The 21,799-nt window shown below is 48.3% G+C and overlaps 1 protein-coding gene across 1 annotated transcript; it reads left to right on the top strand.

Annotated features, from left to right (window-relative positions):
- The first annotated feature begins 2,085 nt into the window (after window positions 1-2,085).
- On the top strand, window positions 2,086-8,703 carry NEURL3 (neuralized E3 ubiquitin protein ligase 3). The gene is made up of 4 exons (XM_033100854.1): window positions 2,086-2,240; window positions 5,703-6,188; window positions 7,044-7,118; window positions 7,757-8,703. Exons 1-4 carry the CDS (start codon window positions 2,213-2,215, stop codon window positions 7,981-7,983), a joined length of 816 nt encoding a protein of 271 aa, XP_032956745.1. The 5' UTR covers window positions 2,086-2,212; the 3' UTR covers window positions 7,984-8,703.
- The last annotated feature ends 13,096 nt before the right edge of the window (window positions 8,704-21,799 follow it).

Below are 21,799 nucleotides of genomic sequence, written 5' to 3'. Positions count from 1 at the left end.
GGTAACCAGTCAGCAACTACCCTTAAGCTCCCACTGTGTCAGCACAGTCGAATGGCACGGACCTTAATAACAACTAAGTGTTCAGAGGGTGCAGACTGGCCTTAGTGGAGAGGCAGCGAGGAGCGCAGCACAGTGGTTGACGCACCGGTTTCCAGCCAGAACCCCTGGGCCAAGTTCTGCCTTGTCACTTACTGCCTTATGCTTGTGAACGGGTTGCTTCACCTCATCGTGCCTCAGTTTCCCCATTTGTAAAATGGGGGTGATTACAAGAAATAGACTCTTTTTGAGGCATTGCCATGAGCATTAGCACGCTAACACAGAACTGGACTCAGGACAGTAGTGTTTGTTTGTTGACTACACACGTGGGAGTGTGTGGTAGGGTTCTGCCCGTCCTCCTGGATATCAGGCCGCGGCCGGGATTTCAGCTTCTCGGAAGACCTATTCCCATTGAGGTCTTGAAGACGGATCTATACCTCCTCAGCATCTGACAGCCTGATGTCTATAGCTCGTCCAGTAATTTTCCACCCAGGCTGTATTCAAGGCCTGATTTCCCTGATAAGATTCTGTAATTACCTGCTTTGTAGGAATGTGGTTTTATCAGCAAGGTGCTCTTGGCTCCAGCACTCTGGACACTGCCCAAGGCAGCCGGTGGTACAGGTAGAGCCAGGATGGGGGGTGGGGAGGAAGGAGAAGGCGGGATCTCTGGGCCCTGGCACTGCCCAGAGACAAGGGGATGCCCTGCACCTGGACCCTCCAGGCCTGACCAGCAAGACCGTGTGCCCTCACCTCAGTCTGACCTGCTGGAACCATCAACCTTGGACTTGTGGTGATTGCTGCTGGCCTGTCACCAGTTTGCTTTGGCCTTTGCTTCTACAGGAGGAACCAAGGGAGCCTGGCAGGGCGCTTGGTGTGGCAAAGAAGGCCCAGGGTGGCAGCAGCATCTTCTGAAGTTACCTGGGGCCAGGCTGCAGTCACCTCTCCATCACCAAGACCAAAGTCATGGCACATCGGGACTGGAAGGGACCCATGGAACAGCTCATCTTGTTTTACACGTGGGGACACCAGTGCCCAGAGAGGACCAGGGAGGGCAAGGAAACACAGGAGACAGAGCCTGGGGCTCCAAACCCCCCTCCGTTCCCACCCACCACCTCCCAGACCTGTCACCTGCACCACTACTCCCAGCTGCTCCAGGGAACTGCATGGAGTACCTGTCCCTTTAGCCAGGTTCAGAATAGCATGATCATGGCCTTGACGCGGGGTCCTGGGAAGGGCTTAGCCTGGGGGTGGAGGTACTCACAAGCCTCCAGACTAGCTTGCGCCTAGTCTCTAAAATGGGGTCCCCAGAGCGCCTCTGTTAGAAAGCAGGATCCCAGGTATGCCCAGACCTGAACCTATCCCCATTTAATAAGCTACCCAGTGTGTGTGTGTGTCAGGATGTGAGAAGCACGAGGTTAGACCCAGCCACCTGTCCCCCTGACCTCAGTGTCCCTGTGGAAATGGAGGGGCAGAGGTTCTGTGGCTTCTTGGTGACAGCTGACACCAAGCCTTTGGTGGGACCTCCTGGGAACCACTGATGCTTTGGAGGGGTTCTGGAAGGTGGAACTCCAGCTCCAGCAAGGCTGGGGAGCAACCACACCCTCCCATTCCACCTGCCTTGCCTTCTCTCTGCACAGACCCTCAGTTCACAGGCCCTGGGATGAGTGAATTCAATTAGCCCACTTCAGCAACATTGATTACGCCTTCTGTGTGCTGGGTGACTCTCCACCGTGGTTGTACATTAGAATCACTCAGGGTGCTTTCAAAACTGACTGATGCTGGCCCCACCCCAGGCACTGGAATCAGAGCCTCTGGGGGCAGGTGTGGGCACAGGTACTTATTATTAGCGTGCCTCAGGCAACTATAACGCACAGGCGGTTGGCAGGGACTGCTCAGGCCTGGGAGAGGAAGACACCGTGAATCCCACCCAGGCCATCCCAGTCCCTGCTTTCCTGAGGCCGGCCATCTGGGCAGGCCTGCTGTGGCCTGCGGACATCATCAGGAAATTCCCTGGATATGATAACTCGTGACAGCAATGTCTGATTAATCATCAACCCTGTAACGTGATCCTGGCCCATAACCAGGGGACTGGCAGAGACTCTGGAAACCTGTTCACCGGCCTCTCCAGACAATTCCTCTCAGACCCAGGGACCCCGGGCCCGAGGACCCCAGGCCAATGGGGGCTCAGCTCTGCTCCCAGGCTGGTAAGTGGCAGCCCTGAACTTGGTCCTTGGACTGAGGATGCAAGAAGCAGGGTGGGCTCTGGGCCATTGTTGGGGGAGAAGTTCCAGGAGACAGAGGTGTGGTCGGTGTAGACGTTGCTCAGAAAGAGTTTCTGATACAGGCTGGGTTGCCCTGGCTAGTGAGAGATGTTAGTGAGCTTCCTGCCCCTGCAAGAATCCCACAGAGGCCAATCACTCAGGTCCAGCATCCCTGTAGTGACCGGACGACCCACATGACCCGGCTGCAAGGAGGAGACTGGCTGGCTGGGAAACAGTAGTTTGAGGGGTCCCAGCTGTGAAAGTTGAGCTTTGGGACCTGGGGCAGGTGGCTTTTCCCTAGGACCTGTTTCCTCATCCACTGGCCCTGCCAATGCAACCCACCTGCTGACTTACAGGGCTGCTAGGGCACAGAACAAAATGTCACCTACCATGTCTCACTTGCGGCCACAGCAATCCCTCAGTGTGCGGGGCGGGGGTGGGGGACCTGGGTTTTCACCTCTGGAGATCTGACCGTGCCTCTCTGGACCCTGGCAAAGAGCCCCAGCCTCTGCCCCTGTCCCCTAGCAGCACTAAGGGCTTGCACAGCAACACCGGGGGACACCCAGAGTCTGGGAGCAGGGAAAGACCAAACCACCGCTGATGCAGCAGCTATATTTGGATCCAGGCACTGATGGTGCCACAAAGGGAGCAGTGTAGGGGTGCAGGGACCAGGGGCTGGGCCTGGGCTCCCCGACTTCTGGCTGCCAGACACCAGCAACTTGCACACCTCCCCAAGCTCATTTCAGTCTGAGTGCTTCCCTGAGGGAGTGTGGGGGAGGAAAAGGGCTGCAAAGTGCTTAGTAGGTGCCTGGCACCCAGAGAGGAAGGGGCAGTGATGAAGATGAATGTGATCTGGGGTCCTCGCTGAGCAGGGGCTGACTCACACTCACATACGTTCCAAGAGCTTTGCTGCAAAGGTTCTCTGATTGGAGTCCACCTGTGTGTGTTTTGGGTGGGGGGACATCCAAAAGGCCATGACTCGTGTTCCCTGAACTCCCTGGCAGTCAGCTGATGTGGGTCCTCTTTGTCATCCCTGGGACAGGGTCTGTCCCCTGCAGCAGTGGGGAGCAAAAGAGGGAGGTGGGGCAACTGGGGAGGTCAAGTCACTCCCCTTATGCAGCCTCAGGACCTGCCTGAAAATGTGGCTGAAAATAAGAACAGCCATCCTGTGGGCATGAGGGTGCTCGGGCCCCTGCGTGCTCTCAACCCCATGCCAGCCCAGGGCTGAGCACAGGCCTACTGGGAGAGCCATACTGGACTTGTGCCCACCTCTGCCACTCCCCACCCCAGGTAGGACGGGAGGGGCCCTGTGTGAGGGGCGTGCATGGGGTGGGGTGGGCGCCCACGCCTTCCATGCCACTGTGAGTCAGCTCCAAACTCAGGCCGCCAAGCCCATTCAGCGCAGAAGGCCCAGTGGGCCATGCGCCCTGGAGGCTCTCTGGAAAGACGCGCTCCTGCCCAGGGCGCCCTCCCAGCAGGGCCTTGCAGGGGCCACACTCAGAAGCTTGGGAGGGGCGGTGTGGAGCCTGGGCATGCAGCCGGGAGCAGGGTGCTCCAGTCCCCTGGCTGCCTGTCACCTGTGCAGCCGGGTGTCCTCTCAGCCTCCCTCCTCTCACCATGGTGACATGAGGACACAGTCCCCACGGGCTGCTGGGAAGCTCCTAAGGCAGGGATGGGAGAGCGCTGCAGACTGTCAAGGTCCTGTCTAGAACGAAGCCTGCTTCTCCTGAGGTCCCCAGGGCCCCTCTGCCCTGCCGAAGAACTCATGCGCCCGCCAAGGCCACCCCAGGGCCAGTCCTTCTCCCTATACTGCCTTCCAGTCAGCCAGCTCCCTGGCTCCTCCTGCCCCCAGTGACAATCCTGCCTGAGTCAGCCTCTGTCCAGGGCAGCTGGGCAGGGGACGGGGTGGAAACTCCATCCGCTGAGCCTTCCCAAGAGAGGAGAGACAGCTTCCAGCCAGGACGGGCTCATCTCTGCAGGTTACTGTCCCCATCCAAGGAGCTGAGCATGAGGGGTCTCTGTTCCCACAACCCAAGGGGGGTCCCTTCTCTTATAGGGGCTGTACTGGGCAGAGCTGAGGCAACCTCTCTTTGAATCCCAGCTCTGCCCTGCTTGCTGTGTGCCCACTCTCAGGAGGCGTCTTTCTGCTTGGCAGGGTGGTGGCAGGAATGCATGTGGTGTGTGTGGACAAGGCTCAGATGCCGCTCACCACCCTGACCAAGCCCCTTCCAGGGCTCATCTCCAATCCCCACCTCGGGGAGGGGCAGTGACGCAGCCAAGTGAGGGGGTGGCCTCCACCCACCCAGGTAGTTTTGGTTGGTTACCCCAGGAGTCCTACCTGCTCCCACCCCAGATGGGCACTTAACTCCTCACATTCAGGACCCCAGGCAGGCACCTGGGGACTCTCTGGGCTGGGATCTGGCTCAGGTTCAATTGAACTCAGCTCTTACTTTCAGCCTCCGTCCTCCAACCCAGAATGAGCGGGGCCAGGAGGGGAGGAGGGAGGAGAGGACGGTGAGGGGTGAGGCCAGGGCAGCGCTAGGCCGGAAGCTCCCCCAGCTTCCTCCAGCCCCCACCCCCAGGCCTGTCCCAAGCTGCGGGGTTGGGAGGAAGGGCTGCGGCCGTAAGCACCTCTCCCCTCTGGGCTACTGGCCTGCTACTCAGTCAGGGAAGCTCTTGATTTCAAAGCTCACCCCAGGCCTTGAGGGGATGACTTGGGACCCTCCTCTCCAGCCAGCAACCCCCACCCTGAGGGGAGCTGTGGGAACCCCGTCTCTCCCAGGGCAAGGAAGTCACCCTCACTGGGGGCCACAGCCGTCACAAGTGGCGCAGGTTCTCTATTGGAAAATCAGAAAGTCAGACAAACAAAAGGAACACATCTGGTTCCATGGGCCAGAGCCGAGCACAATTAGAGGCCTCTCTCCTTCAGGGTGTTTCTAGATACGGATAGAACATAGATGTACACCCTAAACGAGTGTATCTATGGAACAAAGCCAGGATCATGTTACATGCACTGTTCTCAGACCTGCTCCTTCTATGTAATGACAATAACTATTACCGGGTATTAACAGCACTGCCGGCACCAGTACCCTTAAATTTTACAATCATCTTAGGGAGGAGGATTGAGGCTTGGGGAGTTTCGGGGAGGGAAGTCAGGTCCCGGTAGGCAAAGGAGGCTCTTCACGACTCTAAGCAGGTCTGGGGGAGGTCCCTTGGGTGGGGCGGGGGGGGGGGGGGGGGGGGGGGGGGGGCTGGCCCTGGGGAACTGGGGATGGTGGAAACATCCCATCCCCTGCCAAGGGTCAAGGTGGCCCCAGGATGCTGAGGGAGGGTTGAGGGTCGAGATGGCCCTGGAACTCATTGGGTTCCGGCCAGGCCGCACTGACATCCTCCCGCCACCCGCAGATGCCAAGGTGCCCCCCGAGACCCTTCGCTTCCACCCTGAGGCCAAGGGCGCGCAGGTGCATCTGGACACGCAGCGGAGCACTGCATGCCGGTGCGCCACCTTCCACGACGGCATCGTGTTCAGCCAGCGGCCTGTGCAGCCCGGGGAGCGCGTGGCACTGCGCGTTGTGGGGCACCAGGGCGGCTGGTATGGCGGCCTTCGCGTGGGCTTCACGCGCCTGGACCCCGCACACGTGTCCGCGCCGAGCCTGCCTCCCTTCCTGTGCCCCGACCTGGAGCAGCAGAGCCCGACGTGGGCGGCCATGCTGCCCAACGGCTGCGCGCTGGCAGGGGACGTGGTCTGCTTCTGGGTGAACCGCCGTGGCTGGCTCTGGGCCCAGGTCAATGCGGGCCCCCGGCTTCTGCTGCGCAAGGGTGTGCGCATGGGCGCCCCCCTCTGGGCGGTGATGGACGTGTACGGGACCACCAAAGCCATCGAGTTGCTGGGTGAGGCCTTGCGCGGACTGGGTACCGCCCCTCGGGGGAAGTGGGGGTTCGGGTGGTGCTCCACCTACATCCAGAGTCCCCGGAGGAACCGTTCATTCACATTCAGTTTTCCCCTCAGCTCCTGCCAGTGTCAGGTATAAAGACCTGATAGGGAGGGCAAACTTGTCCTCAAAGAATGATAAAGTATGACCAGCACCCCAAATATCCATCAAAGAGCTGATCGCCTTTCACAAAGGAATAGATTTGGGGGTGGGGCTTTGCAATTTAAATAGGAGTTCACAGGAGACATGGCTGGTAAGCCAAGTAAGTGTGAGGGGTAGAGCTAAGCAAGAAGACAGCCTTTGGAGCAAGGGCGAGATATGGTCAGTGGCTGGAAACAAGACCATCCCTCTAGCCGCCTGCAAGGAGAGTGGATTTCAGGGCAGTGAGTTGATACAGGAACACCCGTCGGAAGAAATATTGGCATTTCTGGGCTTGTGGTCCATGGCCCTGCACAGCATGGCTTGTCACAGATTCTGGAGCACCTGATTCTGTAGGTGTGCCATGGGGCCCAAGCACCCGATTTCCTGACCTCCCGTGGGATTTGGATGCACATCAGGTTTGGGACTGTGGGTGATGCTGAATGTCTCCACACAGGTGGTGTCAGTAGGGAAAGAGGAAGTGTCTAAATGAAGGGAAGTTTAGGAAAGGGGTCCACAGCCTCACGAATTCTCTGCTGCATGGGGCTGTACATCCACTGGGAGCTCCCGAACTGCAACCCTGAAAAGAAAGGCCATGGGCACTGCCTCAGGGGTTGGGGGACAGGGGCTCCCTGGCTTTGCTTTCCACAGACCTGAGTCTCACTCTCTGCCTTAGACCCTGCAACCAGTGCCTTGCCCACAGCTGCTCCCTGGGCCCTCTGGGAGGACACGCGGCTATCTGAGCCTGACGGTGAGTGGCTTCCTGGAGCACCAAGGTCTGCCCAGGCTCCAGCCCCAGGGGAGCCCGGGAGGCCCCGCCCTGGGAGTGCAGAAAAATCTTTCACATCCCGTCAAATCTCTCACAGGCTTTATGCCAAATGATTTGGCTCTGCCTACTGGAAGCTAAATGCAGTCTAACAGCTCTGCCTTCTACAACATTGGCTAATTTTATAAGTTACAAGAACACACTCATGAAGCAGATAATGGTATTTTGTCTCTGCTTTAGAAAAGCAATCCACCATTCATAGTAAATGCTTTACCAAACAGGAATAAAACAAATATTAAGGGATAAAGAAGGAAGTAAAAATTTTAAAAATCGCCCATTATCTCTTAGGTGGATTTCTTCTTAGCCATATATATATATATATATATATATATATATATGCTTGCGTTTTGTTTTCCTTTTTTCTAAGTTGGCATTTTATGATTTAGATGTTTTCTTACAAATTTTTTTCACTTGGTTATGTCATGAGCATTTTGTCACGAGAACATATAGTCTTCCAAACACAACTGCCTGGTTCTCTGTCCTGTGGCTATGTCATGAGTAGGCTGCCCACCTACTGGCCCAATGTGCCCCTGACCTACGAGCTACTTTGTCCCCTTTCCCAGCCACAGCAGGAGAGGAGTGCATCATCTGCCTTCACCGAGCCGCCAACACCTGCCTTGTCCCCTGCGGCCACATGCACTTCTGTAGCTACTGCGCCTGGCGGGTCTTCGTGGAAGTGGCCAAGTGTCCCGTGTGTCGCTGGGAGATTGAGGCGGTGGTCCCGGCACCGGGTCCTCCTGCCATGAAGACTGGAGAAGGCCTCCCAGCGTGGGTGGCAGATTGGGCCTAGCTCTGAGCCGGACCCTGCACAGGGAGAAGGTGCAGCCCACTCTTTTTCTGGAGAAAAGTCGGAAAGGCTGGTTGGTAATAAGCACAGCAGAGAGCAGGAGGCCGGGCACCATGGCTCTTCCCTTTCCCCAACAAGTTGGGGCCAGTGGCACCAGGAGAAGCCGCTCTTTCAGCCCACACTGGAACTATCTCCCTGATGGGGGGCCTGGCTATAGATAGGGGTTCAGCAGTGGCCAGCAGGCTTCTGGTCCCGCTACTTATCTCCATGTTCCTTTGTGTCCAGGGCTTGCCAGAACTTTTGGCGAGCCACCTGGCACAGACACCAACCTAGCAATCCCTGTCACACACAAGTGCCAGGGTTCTTGGGCTCCAAGAGCCCACATGTGCCAATGAGGAGGACCTTTGTTCAGAGATGGGTGGCCTGACCCCTGCTTTTATAGCTGAGGATGTCAAGGTACCTGTGTGCACCTGGGGCAGGCCTGCCCACCTGGTGGAGAGGAGCCGGACTAGACACACGAGGCATCCAGGAGCAGTGTTTACAGTCCCGTGTGGGAGCTGGTCACTGCCACCAAATCCTCGGTAAAGTTGATTTGCAGTCACCCACCTTGCAGCGTGCTTGTGAGGTCCCGGTGAGATCACACATCTGAAGATGACTCAGCACGAGGGACGGAGGGCATTGTTGTCATTGTGCTATCTCCTTGCCGGTTTCTGAGATATCGAAATAAAGTCTTTTATGAATGGCTATGTAGTGAATATGCAGCTTTGTTGCAGTCAGTGGGAGTGGGTGGAGCCGTGGGCTGGTCAGGATGCTGGGGCATTGGGGACATACCCTCCTGTCCTGCACAGATATAACCTGGGCTTACAGTGGACTGGGCAGGGCTCTGCGCACTCAGGCCTGTGGACTCGATTTTTCTGAGCATGTGAAGGACACTGTCTTACACTCACAGCCAGGTTTTGCCCTTGCCACTTTTGATTTGGGGGGACTGCCTGGAGGCTCTGGCTCCTGAATGAAGGGAGGAGTTGACCTAGGAGCCCCATCCCCCAACAGGTGTTTGTGGCAGGGGGCAAGCCATACCTATGATTTTGCTGTTGTTCCCTGCTCCGTGACTGGTGGGGAGGCATCTCCTGGGGGAGAGGGCTAAAAAGGGGCTCCAACCCCTTTGCTCCAAATTGCAACAATGGGACCCCCACAAACTGCCTCCCTGCCCACGCTATAGCCAGCCAGAGGGTCAGGACACTGCGTTTGATGACACTGCAGTAGTTTCGCTCTGGAGTGACAGGCCCTCCCTGCCACCCATGAGTGCTCTAAGCTTGGACATGTGACGTGACTTCTGTGAGCCTCAGTTTCTTGATCTGTAAAATGGAAAGAAGATAATTTTCTTTGCCAGTAAGTTGTGAAGATAATGAGCACGAAACTTGTAGCTTAGAGGAAGTACTCAGAACATGGCAGCTCCTGTCCCTGTACAAGGCATCTTCTAGGGGAAGCAGCCAAGAGTCACTGGCCTGGGTGTACTTTCTGGCAGCCCGTTGACTTTTACCAAGGGCCCACACATCACCTCAATATTTTGGAGTGATTCCTATGGCTCCTAAAACAATTTTTTATCCTTTAAGTGTCTTTTTTTTTTTTTTAAAACCCGGATACCTCCAGGGTGAGACATTACTTTAATCATATTTCCAGTGAGTATCTCCTTATTAATTAATGCCTAGCCTATCTTAGAACTGATCCTTAACCAGAGGTGGGACTTCTGGAGTGGTGAGGTAAGGACTTCTGCAAATCCATTCCTCCCCAAAAGCAACAAAATTGGCAAGATTATAAAAATCATCTTTTCCAAATCTCTGTATATTAACCAAAAGCTAATAACAATCTGAAGAGGGTTTATCCAAACGAAACTGAACATAAGGACAGTGGGCTTTGTGGGGTTCAAACTCAGCCTACTCCCAGTTCTGTAACTCCACTCCACAGTAGTCTTGAAAACCAGCAGCCTTGCAGCCATCCAAGGGGACAGACTGGGTCAGGAGTTCATCAGAAAGCTTCATCAGAGCTTCATCACAATTTGAGCTGTACTGCAGTTCCATGGAAAAGCTTCACTTACAGGGTGTTGTCATTATTTGACCCTACTTGAAACTCTCTCCATGGGAAAATCCCTACTCCCAATGCATTATTTCCCTACTTAGGGATCTGTCCAAGGGAAAACCCCAATTCCCAGTGTGTTTGTCAAACATAATCATCTTCAATTGTTAACACTGCAGCTGCCTAAAACTGTGATACCAGTTGGGACAAACAAAAGCTCAGCCCAAAATGTAAAAGGCGGATCTGAGAAATGAGACGTTCACAGGGGAGACTGAAAAGCTGTGGGGATCTGAAAACCTGTGTACATGCTCAGAGAAGACCTGAAGCTTCTCCAGTCTCTGAGTTCTGGTTGACATTTAGGCCTGGCGCAAGCAGAAAGTGATGGCCAGGACAGAGCTATAAACTGCCTGGGCATTGAAGGCATACGTCAACCCACACACAGAGCTCCTTGGCAAAGGGTGGCTTAAGGCATTTAAGGAAATCTCTGCCCGATCATTAGCTGACCACTAAGCTAACTGAGCAGAGGGTTCAGTGGTTGCACACTATAGGGAATATATAGTTGACAGAATTAGTCCAGGAAAGTCAGTAAACAAAGAGCAGCGACAACAAACCCTGGTGTGTGTGTGTGTGTGTGTGTGTGTGTGTGTGTGTGTGTAAGAAAGAGAGAGAGAATCAGAGTTGACAGTATTATCTTAAAAAAACAGTTTAAAAAAATACCGAGGGTGCCAAAAAATATGTATACACACTTTAAGAGACATTATCTATGTATTACTTTTCGAAGTTGAATTGAATTATGGTAGCAATGTGTAGTATGACATTCACTCAAAAGATGGCATTAATCAAATGAATGCTAGCAAAACCATGTGACAGGCAGGACAGTCAAAGAAAATGTGGAAGCACAGGTGTTGTTTGAGGAGTGCAAGACCATTTTGAAGTGGTATTTGAAATTCGAGAATGTTGTGGAAGTACAACAACAATGGAGACCTGAGTATGCAACAGAACCTTCAACATGCCTAACAATTGTATGCATTCGTGATAAGTTTGAGACGCATGGTACTGTGTGAAGAAATTGAAATGGCATGCACATCAATACAAGTGGACACTTTGGTCAACGTTGCTCAAGCAGTAGTTCGCCGAAGTGTCTGGACACTGATGGTAACCACTTTGAACACCTCTTGTAATTGCAGAAGTCAAATGTGACTTGTATTCATCTTTTGTTATTGATATATATATATATATATATATATATATATATATATATTATAATTTTAATGCAGTTTTTTCCTTTCTTAAAATGTGTATACATTTTTTGGCACCCTCTGTGAGTGTGTGTGTGAGTGTGTGTATGTGTGTGTGTATCCTGGAAAGCAAAAGGAAAGTATGGCCTATGTACAGGAAAAATAATCAGCCACTAGAAACTGTCCCTGATGGAGGCTGAATGTTGGACTTTCTAGACAAATAATTCACATCAGCTGTTATAAATATCTTCAAAGTACTGAAGGAAACCATGTCTAACAAATTAAAAGAAAGTATGTCATTGGTGGCTCACCAAATTGAGATTATCAATAGAGAGAAATTATAAAACAATCAAATAGAAATTATAGAGCTGATAAGCATGATACTTGAAATGAAAATTTTTCTAATGGGGATTAACACACATTTGAGCTGCAAGAGAAAGGATGAATGAAATTTAAGATAAATTCACAGAGATTTTCTAGTCCAAGAAACGGGGGGAAATGAACAAAGCCTTAGAGACCTGTGGGACATCATTAAGTGCTCTAACATGCACATAATGGGAATACCAGAAGGAGGAGAGAGAAAAGGGAAGAAAAAAATATTTGTAGAAGTAAAGTTTTAAAAGTTTCTAAATTTGATGAAAAATTTGAATCTACACATCCAAGATCAACAAACTCCAACTCCAAGTAGGATAAATTCAAAAAAATGTACACTGAAACATATCATAGTTAAATTGTCAAAAACCAAAGACAAAGAGAATCTCAATGGCAAACACAAAACAAAACAAAAACAACAACAAAGAAAACCCCACAACACATATAAGGGGTCCTCAATAACAGCTGAGTTCTCATCAGAAATCAAAGCAACCAAAGGATAGTGGGATGATATATTGAAAATGCTGAGAGAGGAAAGACTGTCAAGAATTTTATATCCAGCAAAACTATCCTTCAAAAGTGAAGAAATTAAGACATTCTTAGGTAAATAAAAACAGAGTTTTCATTGCTAGCTGACCTGGATTACAAAAAATACTAAAGGAATTTCTTCAGATTGAAATGAAAAGATTGATCTCTCCTTTCCTCCAATTGTATATATAGGAAAACTGTGGCCCAGAGAGGAGGAATGGTTTTTACAAATGATGGGACAAGAATTAGAATCCTCATTATAACCACTCTGACTCAATCATTTCTCTGTTCTTTCATCAAATTAATTCCAAAAAATATTAAGCATCAGGCAACGGAAGCCATCCGAGTGTGACCACAGCCTTGTCTGTATCTTTGGGACTCACACTGGGGAATAAACAATTATAGTACAAGGTGGTCAGTGTTACAATAATCTGTATAAGGAGCTTTTCAACTTCTTCTTCAAGATAGCAGACTGAGTACATGTAGTTGTTTCTTTTTCAATTCTCTATAAACTGCTCATAAAATATCTGAAGAAATTCATATCTTCACTAGAAAACAATACAGGGAACACCTAGTGAACCAAAAATCATTATAAAAGATTAAAAAACAAATGGGATCAGATTGAAGATGGAAACCAAGAGCTAAAGCTTCACAGAGGAGAGGACAGAAGCAAAAGGTGGAAGTAGCCCAAAACCGGTGAACTAGGAGCAGGAGAGGGCCCATGTGTGACTGGCCATGAATGGCTGGGGCATCACAGAATGTATAGCCAGGAATATTCCTCTGAGGCCAGGACGTGAGCCAGAGAGTTACCTGCGTATGGGCAGGAGCAGGGGTGGGATGTCTGGGTAAGAGAGACGAGATAAAACCCCAGACACAAACCCCAGCACATCCCATCCATTTCTCTTTATCATTGTAGACAGGTACAGTGCCATTCACTACACATTCTACTCCTTGCAAGCCAGGCCCTCAGGCTAACAAGGAATCCCAGTTTGAAGGGAAGCTCGGATCCAAGAAAATCAAGTATTTCAGGAAATCTAATATCATGGGGGAAAAGGCATCTAACTCAACAAAAGGAAGAGATCATCTCGCAAAAGATAGAGTTAATAGAGCAGACAGACGGGCATTAGAGTAAATATAATTAGATGCCAAAGGATATTGTGTCAAAAAAAAATCTAGGTAACTTGGAAATTAAAAACTTAATCATTGAAATAAAATTAGACCATTAGATGGACTGAGAAGCAGAGAGATTATAGCTGAAAATAAACTCATGATCTGGAATCAAACAGAATGCACTGCAAAATTACAAAGAGATTAAATGTATGAAAGGAAAGAGAATAGATGCAGAAGTTCAAATATCTGAAACTGCAGAAAGAGCAGATAGAGACAGAGGAAGGAAGAGAATACTCGAAGGAAGAATAGAGAAAAATTTATACTGAAGAAAGACATGACTGTTCAGATTGAAAACACCAACCAGTTGCCAAGCAGATTATGTAAAAAGAGAGATCTTCATTTTGACATATACTGATGAAATTTCAGAACATGGGGATTAAGAGAAGACCCAAAAAGAAAAAACTAGATTGCATACAAAAAAGTGTGAATCACATTAACAGTAAGTAGACTTCCTCAACAATAGTGGATGCTGAAAGACAAAGAAAGAATATCTTCAAAGTTCGGGGGGGATTCTGTTATTTTATTGAGGTATAATTTACATATAGTTAAAATGCACAGATCTTAAGTATCCATTTTAATGTGAGAATAATTTTGAAATCTAAAATTCTACAGGCAGCTACTTACTCTCTATTCAAATGTGGGAGCAAAATAAAATTTTCAGATATAAAAAAGACTCAGTTTTTCATTCGTAGATACTTTAAGAAAGAATTATTTGAGGAAATGCTTCATAAAGAAGAAAAATTAATGCAATATTGATCAATGGAAACCAAAAAGTTGAATCTACATAAATGTTAATTGCAAAAAAAATTCAATAATAATCTGGAATGAAAACCACAGATGATATCATCATAGGTGGAGTGGGGGGAAGCAAAAGATGCTAAGGTTCTTTTCTCATTAAGAAGAGGTAATTATTAACAATAAAAATGAGAAAAATATAAGTTTAATTGGTATGCTGAAGAACATACAAACAGAATATATAATTTCCAAACCACTGAAAGAAAAATACACTTCCAATTCCAGCAATCCAACAAAGTCAGGAAAGGAGATAAAATAATAAAAATAAATAAAGTAGATAAGAATAGGTCCAAACAGAGCAGTACCAATAATAAAAGTGAATGCATTTAAATTCACCTATTGATTGAGAGGGATTTTCATTTTGAGCCAGTAAAAAAATAAAACCAAGAAATGCAATCTAGTTACATCCTGTCTCTAAGAGATACCCTGAAAACAAAATTCAAAAAGATGGAAAATAAAGGAAAAGAAGAAGATACCAGGAAGTGCGAACAGCAAGCAAACAGGTTGTGGCAGTCCCTAATGAGACTTGCCTTGGAGATCCGTCAGGGTCGTGTACAAATCCCTGAGCCTTGCAACCCAGGTGCCCATAGGAGGCAATTGGCCAGTGCTGACTGAGCAGGGAGCCATGCCCCACGGGTTGAGTTTCTGTGTATGTGTGGTGTGGGTTGTTTCTGGTGCTACAGTGGGACCACGATTCTACACTTCTGAGATATCTTACTCCCTCCAGGACCACCAGAATTTGGGCATATCTCTGTGAGACGTAAGAGGGCAACCAAGAGTCACCTCCACACCCTGCAACTTTATCTTATGAGAATCCTTTGATCTACTAGTTTGTAAGTGTCGTGTGGGGCGTCCGGCGGGGTCTCTGGTCCCACTCCCCACATAAGAACGCAGGACATGGTGAAGCCAAAAAGGAACACCCACGGAGCCATAGGTAGGGGAGTCATACCACTATACTGTCACTGGCGGCTGGGTCGGAGAAACAGGAAACAGGAGCAACACAATTCTCAACCCTCACTGTGCCGCTTGCAGACTTAGCCACCATCTTCTTGCTAACTCCCCCTTTTTTGCTAGCCTAGCAACGGCAATTATATTAGTGCCCAATGGCTCACTGGTTACAGCTGACAGCCAACTAGCCACAGCTGATGGCCATTTGATCACAGTCGATGGCCATTTACTACCTGAGCCAGCACCTTTCTATGTGAGGCCAAGAGCCTGGAAACTGCTTTTTGGGGCTCTGTCTCCACACTCCACCCCTACAGGGTCTCGCCTCACAATCTACGCCACAAGCGTCTTCCGCGAGGGGCCCTGTGCAAGGAGCCTGGAGGTGAATGCTATTTCCTGGACACAGCCAAGCTCTCTGGTCACGGCCAGGGTTTCTCAGGGCATCACCAGTACTTCTGGGCACAGCCAGACTTCCTGGACTTCTTAGGGTACCACCAGTCTCCCCGGACACAGCCAGGGTTTCTCAGGGCACCACCAGTACTTCTGGGCACAGCCAGACTTCCTGGACTTCTTAGGGTACCACTAGTCTCCCCGGGCACAGCCAGGGTTTCTCAGGGCACTGCCTCTCTCTCTGGGCACAGCCAGACTTCCTGGACTCAGCCAGGGCTTCTCAGGGCACTGCCACTCTCTCTGGGCACAGCCAGATTTCCTGGACTCAGCCAGGGCTCCCAGGGCACTGCCACTCTCTCTGGGCTCAGCCAGACTTCCTGGACACAGCCAGGGCTCTCAGGGCACTGCCACTCTCTCTGGGCTCAGCCAGACTTCCTGGACACAGCCAGGGCTCTCAGGGCACTGCCACTCTCTCTGGGCTCAGCCAGACTTCCTGGACACAGCCAGGGCTCTCAGGGCACTGCCACTCTCTCTGGGCTCAGCCAGACTTCCTGGACTCAGCCAGGGCCTCTCAGGGTACTGTGCTGGAACAACAGCGGCTCACAGTCAAGGTGCTTACATATTCTCGATGGCGGCCAGTCAAGACACAATAGCAAACATCTGCCAGTTCCACTACATAGTGGTATGTTCCCAAACAAATAGTCAAGCTGTCCATTAAATTAGGGATGGAAGGCAATTCCCCATAGTCCATAGTCATTCGCCAGGGCTGTCCTGGGGGTGAGGGATGACCTTGACCTCACCCTCAGCTCCCACGGAGGACTCATCAAGCCTTTCCTCCTGGGACTACAAGTCCTGCATCCGGGCTGCCTCAGCAAGCACTTTCCAGCCCACAGGGCCGCAAGGACCTTCGCTTTCTCCGGCCTCTGCTGGTTGGGAAACCGTCCACATCTTCCCACCCCTCCACGGGGGTCCAGTTCTCAGGCAGCTGCTCCTCCTGGTCTTCCTGCAACTGAGTGTTCATATGCACAAACTGCTCCACTGCCCTTCGGAGAGCTTTGGCCGACACCATACCCTGCTCGCTGCGCCATGTGTAATGCAGGGGATCCTGCCGACTACGCCAAGTGTCACGCAGGACGGCCTGCAGGGTCTCTGGTCCCTCTCCCCACATAAGAACGCAGGACATGGTGAGGCCAAAAAGGAACACCCATGGAGCCATAGGTAGGGGAGTCATACTCTCATTGGCGGCTGGGTTGGAGACACAGGAACCAGGAGCAACACAATTCTCAACCCTCACTGTGCCGCTTGCAGACTCAGCCACCATCTTCTTGCTAACTCCCTCTTTTTTGCTAGCCTAGCCACGGCAGTTATATTCATGGCTAATGGCTCACTGGTTACAGCTGACGGCCAACTAGCCACAGCTGATGGCCATTTGATCACAGTCGATGGCCATTTACTACCTGAGCCAGCACCTTTCTATGTGAGGCCGAGAGCCTGGAAACTGCTTTTTGGGGCTCTGTCTCCACAGTAAGCCAAAGTAAAAGTTACCTTAAACTAGATCCAAGTCACTGTTCTTGTTCATCACATAAGCCAGATCAGGCTCCTTGGTCTTACCTACCACTCAGGTGTAGCTGTATTAACTTCAGACAAACTAGAATTTAAGGGAGAAAAGTGTTGTAAGGGATAAAGAGGGAATTTACATTAATGGGAGGAATGATCTGCTAAGACGACATGTAGTTTCAAATGTCCACGCACCCAACAACACAGCTTCCTAATAAAAAAAGCAAAACGTGAGATGAAGAGAAGGAAAAGTTTAAAAAGGGATAAGTCACTTTAACATAACTCAGAAACGGAGAGATCAAGAAGCCAAAAAATCAATAAGGCTACGAATGATTTGAAGAGTGTAGTTCATGTTCATCTAGTACCATGTTCCCCCGAAAATAAGACCAGATCTTATATTAAGTTTTGCTCCTGTTAAGGTCTGGAATTGTCCCCCTCACACAGACAGAGAACCCGCACAATAATGCAAGTCACACAGCGAGGTTTATTTCCAGCCAGCTGGGGTCCGAGTCTCTGCCCGACGCAGCGGGTGTTAACAAGGACCCCAAACACTTACAGCCAAGGGGTTATATAGCATTTTCAAGGCTTTCCATAGCTTCTGAGAGTACTAGATAAACTTACAGGACTTACATAGCTTCAAAGAGTATAAGATTTACTACAGGACAAGGAGACCAGGAGTATAAGATAAGCTACAGGACTTGCATAGCTTCAAAGAGTATAAGATTTACTACAGGACAAGGAGACCAGAAGTATAAGATAAGCTACAGGACTTGCATAGCTTCAAAGAGTATAAGATTTACTACAGGACAAGGAGACCAGGAGTATAAGATAAGCTACAGAACTTGCATAGCTATAAGGAGTATAAGATAAGCTACAGAACTTCTAGTCTCCATGCTGCAACTGCCCACATCCTGGAATTTTATAATTATGTTGTTTCAGGCTAGGGGCTGTTAACCCTGACCTAAAGATAGCAGTTCTCATGCTAACAGTCTCTTACACTCCAAAAGACACATTAGGGCTTATGTTCAGGGGGTCATCCTGAAAAATCATGCTAGGGCTTATTTTCCGGTTAGGTCTTATTTTCTGGGAAACACGGTAGGTATATACAATGTTTCAATCCCCAGACCAAAGAACATATTTGTGTATTTTTTTCAAATATATCTAACATTCATAAAAATGTTCTATGCGTTAGGCCACAGATTTTAAAAAGAAAAAGAAAATCGCATAAACTATATTTACTGAGCACAATGCGATAGAGAATCAGAACTAACGTATCAACAAAAAGGGGAATACATTGAACAATACAGAGACTGAGCAAAAAATATAATGTGCATCAATAAACTTACACCAATACATCTGAAAACCTAAATGAAATGAAGGATTTGCTTGAAAAATATCAATTGTCCAAATTGGCTCAAGAAATAGAAAACCCTAATAGTTCAAAAACTCTAGAACAGTAGGTAGTCAATTTTTAGGTAGTCAATTCCCTAAAAAGCTTACAAGATAACACCCAAATATTAATAGGCTTTGGTTAATAATAGTGATAACAAGTAGATAAAAATAGTCAAGAATATTAAATTAGCAATGACAATAACCTTGTAAAATACCTGGAATCAAGGTAATAGAATAATCAAGTCACCATGTAATAATATGAAAAACACCAAAAATTAAAAGATCTATGTATCATGGCCATGGGTGAAAGCCTTGGGATGGTAAAGATATCACTTCTTTCCAAAATCCATATGTTTTTAAATTCAGTGCAGTCTCATTCATAAAGCTCAAGGGGATTTTCTATGGGCCTTGGGGAGCTGTTTCTAAAATTAATATAGATGTTTAAATGTACACAAATAGCCAAGATCACTTTGAAATGAGAATAAGATATTATAAAGCAATAGTAATTTAAGCAATACTTTGATTTCTGTGGATTTGTTGAGGAAAGACAAATCAACAGATTAGAATAGTGCAGGAGGCAAAAAGAACTGTCAGTCTAGAGTTCCACGTTCAGAGAACTAATCCTTCAGGAATGAAGAGGAAATCAAGATCTTCTCACAGGGAGGATGATAAAAGTGAACTGGCATCTTAAGATGCTTAACCACAGAGCTGGGAGGACTATGAGTAGAGCTGGTCCCCTTGTTAAGTCTCTAGTTCTGACTTCCAGTTAAAACTTTGTGGTAACTTCTGGGGGAGGGATGCTAATAAATAGAATAGCCATCTTGGAATTGGGGCTTTTCTTCTTCATATGGGCGGCCGGTTGAAATGCCCGTGGGAAGTGTGCATTCTCACACTCCTGGGGTGACCTCATTTCTTTTCCTTTTCCTGAATAAACTGTTCTTTTGGTGGATGCTGGAGAGTTATTTTTGCCAGTTGACAAGGAAAACCTAAAGATTTGTCACCAGCAAACCTAAAAGAATGGCTAACGGAGGTTCTCCACGCAGAAAAGCAATAGTAAAGAGGGACTCTTGGGACATCAGAAAGGAGCAAATACGGGGAAAGGATACAAGTATGGTTTGGTCCAACAGAACAATGGTGCACGCAGTGAACGGAGATGTGTGTGTTACATGTGACCACCACCCCCGGCTGCTCTGTTGGCATACAGTGTCCCGTGCCCATGACGTCGAATGCCTTGGACCCACAAAGCATGGGTTTTCAGCAAGACTCAAAGTGAGAACAAATACAGAGAGCTGTTGCTGGGAGGCAGCTGCCCAGCCTGGGACTACATTCTAAACCTTCTCCAAGGGGATTGTAATGGTGACCCTATACCTTCTATTTGGAGATTTAAACCTCTGATGTAATTTGATTTGACAGTGGTTTGGCTTTGGGGACTTTTTGAAAGCCTTTTTGTTTTTCCTTTTCTTTGCCTCTCTCCCGCCAAACCTTGATGTCTCTCTTTACTGTGCATTTACTGTGCACACCCACCAGTTTCAATGGGAGTTTACTTCGGAGTCCAGTGCTTACCCGGCCCAGTGATTTGGGAGAGGTCTTTGCATCTGTATGGGATCCACTCCTGACCCTGAGGCACACCAGCCTCTGGGAAGTGTTTTTTTCTTGGAGTTGTCTGCCAGTGTCTCCTTTTTTTTTTCTGCCTCAATATATAAAACCTTTTGGTGGTATTAAGAGTGGGAAGGTGGTTTTTGTGACAGGGAGTCCACTGTCTTCCCTTAATGCTGGCATTTTAGAATAAACCTGCTTTTCTTTCTTTTAATTAAAATTTATTGGGGTGATAATGGTTAGAAAAATTACATAGCTTTCAAATGTACAATTCTGTATTACATCATCTACATATCACGTTGTGTGTTCACCACCCAGAGTCAGTTCTCCTTCCATCACCACATATTTGACCCCCTTTACCCTCATCTACCACCTCACCTCTCCCCTTACCCTCTGGTAACCACTAAACTACTGTCTGTGTCTATGAGTTTTTGTTTCTTTATTTGTTTGTCTTCTTCCTTTGTTGCTTTCAGTTTTATATCCCACATATCAGTGAAATCATGTGGAACTATATGAAACTAAAAAGCTTCTGCACAGCAAAAGAAACCATCGACAAAATAAAGAGGCAACCAACCGAATGGGAGAAGATATTTGCAAACAACGCCTCTTATAAGGGGCTAATATTCAAAATATATAAGGAACTCATACAATTCAACAACAAAAAACAAACAATCCAATAAAAAAAAAAATGGGCAGAGGACCTGAATAGATGTTTCTCCAAAGAAGACATACAGATGGCCAATAGACATATGAAAAGATGCTCAACATCACTAATCATCACAGAAATGCAAATAAAAACCACAATGAGATATCACCTCACCCCAGTCAGAATGGCTATCATCAACAAGACAAATATTAACAAGTGTTGGAGAGGCTGTGGAGAAAAAGGAACCCTCATGCACTGTTGGTGGAATGCAGACTGGTGCAGCTACTATGGAAGGCAGTGTGGAGGTTCCTTTAAAAATTAAGAATAGAATTACCATATGACCCAGCAATCCCTCTCCTGGGTATCTAACCAAAAAATCTGAAAACATTTGTCCGTAAAGATATATGAGGTCTGACAATTAAGTTCACGAACTCATCCTAGAAAAAGTGCCACATACCCTATTGCTGAATATCACTATGGTCACCTTCAAAGTACTCCCCGTGGGAAGCTATGCACCGACACCAGCGCCTAGTCCACCCTTCAAAGCAATTTTGGAACTCTTTCTGGAATGGCCATCAGAGCTGTTGTCATATTACCCTTGATGTCCTGAATCTCATCAAAATGTCTTCCTTTCAATATTTCCTTTATCTTTGGGTAAAGAAAGAAGTCATTGGGGGCCAGATCAGGTGAGTCAGGAGGGTGTTCCAATACAGTTATTTGTTCACTGGCTAAAAACTGACTCACAGACAGTGCCATGTGAGCTGGTGCATTGTCGTGATGCAAGAGCCATGAATTGGTGAAAAGTTCAGATCGTTTTTGTCTAACTTTTTCACGCAGCCTTTTCAGCACTTCCACATAGTAAACTTGGTTAACTGTTTGTCCACATGGTATAAATTCATAATGAATAATCCTTCTGATACCAAAAAAGGTTAGCAACATTGTTTTGAACTGATGAAAATTTTTTGGTCTCGGAGAATTGACTGACTTCAATTGTGCACTTTGACGCTTTGTATCAGGGTCCTATTGGTACACACATGTTTCATCACCAGTGATAACACGGCCCAAAACATCGTCTTGCCTCTCCAAAAGGTCTTGGCAAACTTTGACTCTCCTTTGT

The sequence above is a fragment of the Rhinolophus ferrumequinum genome (genome assembly GCF_004115265.2).
Source record: "Rhinolophus ferrumequinum isolate MPI-CBG mRhiFer1 chromosome 13 unlocalized genomic scaffold, mRhiFer1_v1.p Super_scaffold_3, whole genome shotgun sequence".
NCBI lineage: Eukaryota > Metazoa > Chordata > Mammalia > Chiroptera > Rhinolophidae > Rhinolophus > Rhinolophus ferrumequinum.
Note: the sequence above shows the minus strand (reverse complement) of the source record. Positions and strands in the feature narration are given on the sequence as shown.